This window comes from Puntigrus tetrazona, chromosome 8 (assembly GCF_018831695.1).
Source record: "Puntigrus tetrazona isolate hp1 chromosome 8, ASM1883169v1, whole genome shotgun sequence".
In the NCBI taxonomy this organism is placed as follows: Eukaryota; Metazoa; Chordata; class Actinopteri; order Cypriniformes; family Cyprinidae; genus Puntigrus; species Puntigrus tetrazona.
The window spans coordinates 10696773-10708113 of NC_056706.1; the positions used below are offsets into that span (position 1 = coordinate 10696773).

The 11341-nt window shown below is 35.9% G+C and overlaps 1 protein-coding gene across 1 annotated transcript in view; it reads left to right on the forward strand.

Annotated features, from left to right (window-relative positions):
- The window catches only part of LOC122351050 (adherens junction-associated protein 1-like), a 46142-nt gene extending 37372 nt beyond the window's left edge, over positions 1–8770 (forward strand). The window contains exons 4-6 of the mRNA XM_043247894.1: positions 1098–1340; positions 3416–3538; positions 4535–8770. Coding sequence (XP_043103829.1) covers positions 1098–1340; positions 3416–3488 — 316 coding nt within the window. The 3' untranslated portion in view covers positions 3489–3538; positions 4535–8770. The remainder of the gene's footprint in view (positions 1–1097; positions 1341–3415; positions 3539–4534) is intronic.
- The last annotated feature ends 2571 nt before the right edge of the window (positions 8771–11341 follow it).

Sequence of the window (11341 nt, forward strand, 5' to 3'; positions counted from 1 at the left end):
TGAGCTTCCTTCATAGGCAGCATTTTAAGGCACCTATGACACCTTCTTTTGGAATTATAAGAATCTTGAGGAATGTGAGGAGTGAGGAATCCCTGAGTGCATTGCTACATGAATGTGAGAGCTTTATTTTCACAGTAAGTAAAAGTTAATTCAATTCTAAAATTATTGCGAAAAAAAAATTCAAATAAGGAAAAATTAATTTTAAAATAATTTTTAGAAACAAAAATGCTCGGACTCAACAAATACAGAAAATGTATTAATTATAATTATATATATATATATATATATATATATATATATATATATATATATATAAAGAGAACTGTGCATTATTCAAGATACTTAAAATTGTTTAAAAAAATGCAGTTCAAATAATATTAATAATATAACATTTGTTTATTATGCAAGATGCTGTTAGTAATAACAATAACATTTTTTATATAATTAAAAGCTAACTGTTTTGCAGATGTGAGAGAAATGATAATTATTCAGTATTCATTCGATAATGAAAATTAAATTAAAAATGATTAAAAAATAAATAAAGAATAAATGATTTAAGAGTTGTTTAATGATGCAAGATTCATAAAATACTACACATTATTTCTATATTTCTATAAATGTAAAAAAAAAAACCCAATACAAACAAAATGTTAATTAATTAAAAATAATACTAAAAAAAGTTCATCATTCAAGATACTGCAGAAAAATTGCATTGCAAAACGACATTAATATTTATATTAACACAAATGAATAAAAATAATAAATAACCCAAAAGTAACCATTAAAAACATACTGTTTTAACCCAAATGTGTGTACTACACATATTTACGATTGATCTTCATTAAAAACTACTTTTGTCGAGCCATTCTACTGCACTCTGCTGCCTACATAGAGCATTTCAGATCAGCCGTTTATGAGCTTCCATTTCAATCAGAATACCTATTTAGGAAACGCGCAGCGAGAAGGCTCACTAGGTTTCGAACAGAGCTAAATCTGTCTGTGTCTGCTTCCCCAGTCCATGTTAAATGTAGGACAGACACAGCGGTTCAAGGTATGATTTTATGTTGGCTTTGTGAATTTGGTGCGTGTTTTTGTAGTTGTGCGCAGTCCGGGAATGGCCGACACAGCAGCCACCAGAGAAAGATCAACCAGCAAGAGGAGAGCTGTCAAAACCTGACCGACTTCACGCCCGCCCGCGTGCCCAGTAAGGTGGACATCTTCACCGCCTACAACGACAGTTTACAGTGCTCGCACGAGTGTGTGCGGGCCGGCATCCCGGTGTACACGGACGAGATGATCCAGCACACACCCATCTACAAGACCTCCTACAATGGAAACAGGCAAGAGTCCGACATTAACATATACATTCTGTAGGGAAAAAAAAAAAAAACTGGGCTGGATGTTACTATTGCTGACCGAGTAGTTTGGACAGCGAAGAGATCGCACTGACAGCCCAGTCTGTACATTCTGACAGGGTTTGGCTTCCTTGTACAGAGTAGGTTTAGCACTGTCAGAAATAATATTCTTTCTGAAAAGCTTAAACACTGGACCGACGCAGAGAAGAAGAAACAATATGCGCTAATGTATAACATGCTGTTTAAATCTCGCATCGCATTTGATCCTTTCTTTTTTTTTAAGGGGGCATATCACGCACAGTTTCAATCTCGAGTTAATCTTGAGTACAGAACAGGACTGCATCCTTCGTATGTCCGAAAAGGCTTTCGTTTTAATCATATTTATTAAATATGATACAGCTTTACGATTCTCTCCAAAAAAGCCGAGCTCTTGGAGGCGTGCCGTCTGGCCAAAGCCGAAGATGCAGGAGCAATTGCGTCGATTGGCAACAAAACACAGACATTTGATGGCGTTTCACTTACCGTGTGCAGTTCTGTATCATGACCGCTCTCCATCTTTCAATATCAGATGATAATCCGACGTCAAACTGGGCTTATAAAATGTTCATAAACATACACGCTTGCGAAAGTCCTTTGCTTTGCAAAGTGCATCCACTATTCATGCAACGCTGGGTTCTTTCAGAAAACCTAACGTGGTTATCTCTCCTTTACAACTAAAAATGTATTCTTTGGAAGCATAGAACTTACATAGAACAACTACTTCTCACGCGAGCCAAGCACTGAAACTTGTACAAACCCGGAAGTAATATTTGCACACAAATACTCGGTCATATGTCCAATTTTTTTTTTTTTACTTTGTCCATGTGTAGCATGAGAATCTTTTTAACTGTGCAAACAACTCTGAATGCAACTAATTAGCCATTTACTGAAAACTATAAACTGTTTATGCATTTTGGCTGTTTATTTACATGATAGCGGCATTTTAAATAGTGCATGAAAATGCAAACTTATGAACTTAAATTTTTTTGTGTGTACGTTTTTAAAAACTATACCAGTATTGTCACAATGTACAGTAAAATATATAAAACAAATATATGAATTGAAATGTTTCTTTACGAAGTGACATCGCCCCCTCTGCTGGCATGCATAATAGTGTTTTAGTAATTTTCGAAGATCCATGTGAACAGAACGTTTTGAATATGTTGTAGTCTGTACGCAAATCTTTTTAACAAAGCAAAGGAAAACTTTTTAGTTTTCTACTTGATTTATATTTTTTCATATAACAGTGCAGTCTCAGAATAAAGGTACAACGTTTTTTACCCCTAAATGGTACATATTAGTACCTTTATTAGTGCCTAGAGTGTAAGAAAAGTTTTGTACCTTTTTTGTACTTCAGAAGCTGACAGATGTTTTCATATTAAAACTTTCTTAGAGAAGTTGAATCTTTAAATTCATTGTGTATATTGCACCACCGTCATGCAGTTTTTTCCTGTAGTTATGCGTTATTTTTGAGCTATTTATTACAGCTTGTCAAGTTGATAATGGTCTAACTTTTAAATGTCAGTGGTCTTAAAACCCCGGCATCTTGTGCCATTTGAACAGTTTTTGAAAGCAAGAATGCGATAGCTTCACCATTCTTGGTGAAAAGTAAAAGCGCCGCTTTTAACATGTTTTCCCTTGCTGCAATCTTCAATAATAGAGTAATTTAGCCTTTAATGTGCATTTTGAAAATAACTAGTTGAATCTGCCAGATAGTCATTATTTTTCAAATAAGTATGTTGTGACAGTTGTGTATTCTTGTTTTTTGTCCTTGCATTGCCCTTGTCTTTATAAAAGACTGAGCTTTAAATTGTATGAATAATTTCAGCTCTGCTTCATTTAATACTGTATGCTTCTGAATACAAAAGCCTAGATGAGAGGGTTTAGAGGAAATGTAACTGTGGGCGCTTTGTTTGTGGTATAATGCAGTCGCCACATAAAAAAAAGAGTCTTGAATCAGGGAGTGGGACAGAAGTGCTTATATCTGCAGGATTGAGAGCTGATCTGTCTGTCTATTCCAGACCGTCGCCCACTGAAAGGCAGCTAATCCCTGTGGCCTTTGTGTCTGATAAATGGTTCGAGATCTCCTGTTGAGGCCCTTTTACTACCTTTGGGTTGAGCCCACGTCTTCAATTTGTGCCCTGGTACGTACTATATTTCATATGGCATGTCGTAATTCTGGCATGTTTTTCCACAGCTTGTGTACCTCCTCAGTGTTCAGCATGGATATTTCACTAGTCGAACAACTGAAATGAGTCGCTTATGTCTTGTGAAATATAGCGACACATTAAAATACCAATATATTGCCAACACTTGCATTGCACTTACATTAGGCATCATATAAATAAAAATGAATATTTTACACAAATAATTTGTGAAACATGATAAGCAATTTGTTATATTATTTATTATTTAAACAGTATGTATATTTAGCGTTTTTAACCTTTGTTAACGGTAATTGAAATAACTTTTAGTTCATGTTAGCGCAGGTTCATTAAATATTAACAGATACAACTTTTTAAATAATCTATTAGTCAGTGTTATTTTACTGTGTTTTTATCATTTGTACTGTGTCTTTCTTTTTTATATGCCTACATTATTATTTTTTATTTTAGTACATCACGTTAAAACTAAAATGTTTCTTTAGGAACTGGCTGAATTGAATATTTTATTACATAATTCGTATGGTTGTAGTCAACTAATAGGGGACACTTATTCACTATTATCTGCAACTTATCCCCCAGTAAAGGTAAGGTAAGGTAGTTTTAGATATTTGCTAGAATCAGGGATGTAGAATTAAGGCATTTATATGTCTTATAATTACTACTAATAAATGACTAATATTCTAGTAATATTCACACTAATAAGCAACTAGTTAGGAGTCCCTAAAATAAAGTGTTTTTTAATTGTTAGTTCATGTATGCATTTAACCAACGACAAATGGAAGCTATAGTAAAATGTTATGCTTAAGTTATTGCTTTATATTGCTTTTATATTAAGTTATTGCTTTATATTTTTCTTATATACTTTTAGAGCAGTTTATTTACACCATCAGTTCTTATCACTAAGTTCTTACACTGTTCAATTCTTATTCTATTTAAAAAGTCATTTTAACGAAACTGAATCTTTTCTGCTTTCAGGATCTCATTGGAAAACCTGTGAATCAAACACAAAAGACTAAAACACAATAAAGCAAAACGAAACCACAAGAACAACAACGACAAGCAATTACGGAGACGGGAAGCGAGACGAACAGGCAGTTTTGTACAAATGTCGGATCTCTCTAGAAGCGGACTGAAGATGTTTATTTTTCTAGACTGATGCAGTGCTATGGATACCACTCCCAAATTATTTTCCATAGACATGTGATCATTTTAGAGATGATATACCTAGAGCTGATATATTATATACGTGTATTACTGCACATGTTGGGTGTGCTGGAGAGGAGAGGCCGAGGGGACGCTCTCTGACACGATACGTCTGCTTGTGTGGAGAAAAGACTCTCCTGAACTTTGTGCCAATAATGCCATTATGTGCCACTACATATATAGATGGGACGCGTTCAGTTTTGTGGAAAATTACAGACACATCAAGTAATTTCAGTGACTGTCTCCCAATATCAAACTGTCATCCGTTTTTGTATAGAAAGTATGAATATGTATTTGAAATATGTTTTGAAATAGCTGAGGAAATGTGTTACAAATGTCCAAAAAATATTTATATGGAGCACTATTCATTTAGAGAAAAAAAAAGAGAACCCAGTGAGGAATAGTAGACCCAGGTTTTAATTTCGCTACATTGTTACTAGGCCCCGTTTTAAAGGAATAGTCTCTATTTTTATACAAACGAGGTTACATATGAATCAGACAGACCCAATTCAACCGGACTCTTGGGACTGTTAATCTGCGAGCAGAGGTTCGATGAAATGTTGAATTTTTTTAAAGCTATCAAACAATGTGGACGCCAGATTCAGTATTCATTCACAGCTTTTTTTGATTTGCCAAAGCCATGCTTCAGACGCCTGTTGAGTTTCCTTTATTTTAATCGCTGATCAGAAATTACGTGTACGGGTTAATCATGTTTACGGACTCACAGAACCTCGGAGAGGTGTTTGATACCCGACAATTACCAGTTAGTTTGTGGGTCGAGCCTAAATAACACAGTTATCAATTAAAACATTACAAAATAGCTAATAAAGCTCCTCTATGTTTTAATTACAAAGCTTAATTTGAATAAATCACCAGACAATTATAAACCTCGTGCATAGACTCATAAAGGACAAAATATTGTGTTACTTTATTTTTGTGCCTAGTAATTTGTGCCAACTTGATTTCATTTGCGCTCACTTCTATATTTAAATCTGCAACAAAACCACGAATGTCCCTCTCATTGTCCATGTTTTAATCCAAGCTAACAGTTTATTATTTAGCGTTTTTCACAGTTTGATTTATTAGAGGAGTACTGACTCAAAGGCAAATATTCCATCAGCAGAGACAGAAACGTCTAGTGCCAATCGTTTTAATAGCAATCAGAAATGCAGTAATATATAAAACAGCATGAAACTTGCCAATCAGTTTGATTTATTGATAAAGTCAGCAGGAGTAAATGACACTTTGGATTAGTGCGTGTGTGTGCGTGTGTGTGTGTGTGTGTGTGTGTGTGTGTGTGTGCGTGTGGGAGTGACAGAGAGAGTGTGTGTGTGTCTGAACTGAAACACTACTCGAGCATCACTAGACCAAAGAGCAGTACATGAACAGACCAGGACAGTTATTCTGTACATGACAAGTAAATAAAATAAGAGGGAGGATAACTGTTGTTTTATCCCAAAACAGATGTTTAGTGGTTACAATTACATATTGTACAAAGGCAAACACTGTGACGAGGAAAATAGTTGTTTGCAATAGTCTCTCACTGAAAGTGAAACGTCTCTGAGTAAATTTAATCATAGGTTTCAGACATAAGCAGTAGAGAATCGTGATTCCTGTTTTCATCTCCGGAAGACAGCAATACATATGAAGTTTTGTCAACCCTTTTCTTTTTCTTTTTTTTTTTCCCCTTCCACTGTTGTCTATAATTGACCAATTCAGGAGATCATGTGAACCACGCTGGCCAATCATGTTAGCTATTTAGAAAACTACTAATTATATACTGGAACACTAAAGCTCTGTATTATGTACATGTGTAAATGTGTTTTCTATATATTTGCATCTATTCTATCTTGTGATTTTCTTTTTTTAATCCTCTTTTTCACAGGGTCGATGGAAAAGTTTGAAACTGATTTTTTTGTTTACACCGCATAAGTCGCTGCAGAGGTTACAGACAGACAGATATACACATTATTGTTGTGCCAAGCCTCAAAAAAAAAAAAAAAAAAAACCTGTTGTTTCTGCTGTAGCTGTAGTTCTCCTAATAATTAGGAAATTCCAGGTCATTTGCATTTCATTTTGATACACGGAAAAAGATTGAATATGCTAAACGGGTCTCTTTTTTGGTTTGCTTTTCTTTTTTTTGGTTAAATTAAAAACGCTTTAGGTGTTTTGTCATTCTCTTTCTCTCAGAGAATGAAAATAGCTCCAAACCATCTCAGTCGACAGCTCAATAAACTGAACGTCAATTAAAATAAAAACACAATAAATCTGAACAGACGACTGGCCTGTGTGACTGCCGGCAGAGGAGAAGATCTGTGCTGTGAGTCTGATAAACATGTCTGGAGTTTGACTGAGTGTGGATTGTCGATTCGGAGCTCGGAAACAGTTTAACGAAAATCTGCTGAACAAAAGGTTAATTGACTTTGTGCTAAGCCCCGCCTTAAAACACTACTGACCAATCCTACTGTACCTTATCAACTGTCTGCCATATCGTAAGACGAGCTTATGGAAGCATGTTTGGATAGTTGCAAATGCAATTATTTGAAAATATAATATAATAATACACACATATTATATTATATTACATTTTTATTTATAGGTCAGTTTATTTTGCCTGGCCTTTAATGATGTTATTTCATAAACACATCTTTAAAGAAAAAAAAAAGAAGATAATTTTCATTCCATCCCACGTAACAATAATGTACTTTTTTTCCACTCACGGGAACATTTTACTGCGAGTCGTGCTTTTTTTATTTGCGATTGTAGATTCTGTAACATTTGTCTTAAGTGAACAACAGTACCAATGACATAGAGTTTTGGGGAACAGACAAATGACCATTTTCATCTGTGCATTACACCTGAATGTGCTTTCTCATTCATTTCAAGTCTACCAGAACTTTCTCTGAATGAAACCTGCTGAATCCAGTGCAATATGATGTTTTTTTTTATATGAGAAATACTTCAAAATCAGAGCCCTCCTCATTGTCGACATGTATATTACACACTGCTTATTGTAAAGGCTTGTTTTGTTGTCATGTGTTGTATTTTTTTTTTTTTGGTTTTCATGTGGTACTATACTCAGGCATCATCTATCTATGAATACGTTATTTTATAAAAGGCAAGTATCTAATGTTTACGCACACAAACCTATGTTGGCTTCGGTTCTGTTATTTATGAATTCTTTTGTTGTTTTCTTTTTTAAGCGACGCACATTTGCAGAGTCACATTTCATGATGACAGGTTTCATACGGTGCAGAACGTACTCCTAAACGCCCCCCAAAAGCCCTGGGCTGTCAGGAGAGATTACGCCAAATTCCTCCTTGTGTGACATAGATCCGTAAAAACCGTTTAAAACTTATAGAAACCGGAAACTCTTTACTGAGGCTTAGTCAGGGAGTATCTGAGATGGTCTTTGGCTTTTGATTTGCTGCAGGTACAATTTATTACATTGCTCCATATTACGTGCGAAAACAACCTGACACATGTCCTGTTGTTGCCATAGAAATAAAAACTTTGTACTTTGTGTACCTTAACTTTTTATATTTGTGTCTAATATATCGATGAGTACCTCTTTTTTCTTTTATATAAGATCTATGAATATAGTACACAACACAATATACGAGAAAACACACACACATAAAAACACATACACGGATGCTGTATGAACTAACAGTCTCTGTGTCAAAATAGTGCTGTGTACTTTTATTTTGTGTCTTTGAGTCTCTCTCTCTCTCTTTCTCTTTTTGTAGGTATTGGTAAAGTTACATTTCCAGGTGACATTGATTTTGATTCTTGTTCTAAAGCTCTCTGTGTTTTGGCCACTGTAAATGCAGCTGTCATCAGAATGAATCTGTACATTTAGTACTCTCTCAAGTTGCTATTAATAAGATGTTAAAATGAAATGGGCTGTCTTTCTATAAACACCATCAAATGTTTGTAAAATGATTATGGGGTGTTATTTGGACTGGGACAATGATATTGAAAATAAAAGTCATTCAAAAAAGAAAAGCGCTGTATGCTGGCATATCACTGCTGATTGTTTCTCGAAATCATTTATTTCGCGTTCCACTCATCCAGCGCTATTTGCGAAAATTGCATTCCGTGAATAGGATCGTTGGTGGCTCGGAACATTGCTTATGTTTTTTTCATATTGACTGAACCAGATATGTTTTTTTTTGGATAGATAAACTATCAGGACTGGTTCTGGACCGCCACTAAGACATGAAAAAGTCCGACCAGATTTTTACCAGATGGACCTCTGTATGATTTCCCATAAAACGTGACGTTGCGTTCCCATTTACCAAAAGTCTAGGCTAAACAAAGCCTAATGAGCAGCATTTCTCTGGATTTCTCGAGATGAAAAATGAAAACGCTCCATCATGCTCCAAGGAACAACAGGAGGCAGAGAGACGGAGAGAGATTGTGAAAAGGATTGTGCCGTGAAATCAACACAACAACGTGCCAAAATATTGTCCATATTGATGGATTGAAAGTTGTCCTACAGTTACATAACTTACATTAAAGTGCCATACGGGAACTTCAAGGCGGCTCAGATTTGATACGATTTTATAGAAAATCTATTTAATTTGATCCAAACCTATAGAATATACTTAATAAAACTGTGGTAATAATTAGCGCTCAATCTGTTGTTGATTTCATCCCATATGTGAGGAAAGATACATTCAACAGATACATTTTAGTTCGTTAGTACATTACACCACACTATGACGATTAGTATTGTACTTTTGGCAGCTAGCATAGACAATGTTTGCAATGAACAAGACGTTACATCCCTACAAAAAAAAGATATACATTTAAAATACATTTATTTCATATTAAGTGTGATTCAAATCCATTAACATATTTAATGTCACTTGCTGATATTCAAAAATATGATTATTACGTAACTATTATTATTATTAATACTATTCAATTATTATTGATTGTTTATTTGGAGTTATACTTGGGCATAAAGCCTAAATTGCGTTTTAATGTCAAAGCAGCACTACAAGCTTATTCAAACTTTTTGAGTCCACAAGCTAACAATAAGTTCTACTCTTCAACACAACAAGCAAAATTCATAATTCATACAATTCATTCAGACCACGGCATATTCTCTCTTCTCATCATTCACAGATATTTTAGTTCTAACTGTTTGATAAATGTTTGTTAGACAGAACGCTCTCGTCATTGCTCTTGTCTGATGTCCCTATCTGAATGGGACGCTTTAATCTGATTGGTTCCCTTGACAGGGCGCTTGAGAGTGAGAACAGAAGATGAACACCTGCTGTCAGAGCCGCTTACATCTCCTCTTTGGGCTACAGACCGCAGACGATCCCACAGCCCCCGACACCAGACCGACTCACATCCACAATCTTCACTTATTTATTGATCAGTTATTGCCGCAAACAACTAATGGGCTGTACATTCAGGGAAACGGCACACAAAGCAACAGATGATGAGATCCGAATTGCATAAATTGCATCTTTATTGCCAGCCCTCCCATCAGCCCGCCGCTCAGATCTTCATTAGCGGTGCAGAGGTGTTTCGACGCTCTCTCCGGCGGGACTCCAGTCGCTCCTGTGACCGGGATACTAACACACCCACTCGCCTGCATTTGCATTAGCTTCAGCTTTCCATTTCTCTCTGCCATCCTTGGCAAAAATAAATATTGAAAGGCTTTGTAATCATGACAAGTGTATTTGTGTTGGTAAAGCAATTACGTGTGATAAAATCAAGGTAAATATTACAAAACATAAAAGCAAATTGCGTTTCTCTCTCACGCTGCCTCCTGTTGCTCCTAAGGAAGACTCCCTGCATTCATATGAGGCTGTTCTGATCCCCGGCCTGCCTGACACTCACACACAAGCAAATTCTGGATTCCCAATTCACACACACACACACACAGATACATGGATACCGACTGACAGCCACACTTGCATCCCTTCCACCCCTTGACAGCTGCATACACACTCCAGACTAGCTGACAAAAGGCCATCATCAAACACAAACACACACACAGAAGACAAGACAGACGTCTGCAGAAACGTGCACTTCACACACTTTGTGCTCACTGACTTCATCACACACACCCTGTTCCAGCTGTTAGTCTATTAATTGTGATTATGCAGGCAGTGCCCACGTCCTCATCACAGCGAGGACAGCAGCTGGAAGACGGAGCTGGAATACCTTCAGCTCACTGGAGCTGCTGTCACTCTCGCTGTCTTCCTGACAGTCATGCCCTGCCGCTTCACACGCACATGCTCTAGCATCTACTCTTCCACATTTTCTTCCACCATTCTCCTTCGTTATTTCAGAATCTGTTGTTGTAGCATTTCAGAATCTATATTATTGATATAGAATCTTCTCCATCGTTACTGTGCAAGAAAGTATTATACTATAGTTCTGGCATAAAACGTACTTTACTGGAAATAATACATCAATATTGAAATAAAATATATAAACTTTCTAAATGATCCCCAAGATAACCTTGGTGTTATACAGGAAGCTATATGTTTCATGCATAAGCATCTTATTGACAGTTTTGTTTGCAATATTAAATGATTTTAATATGGGCTT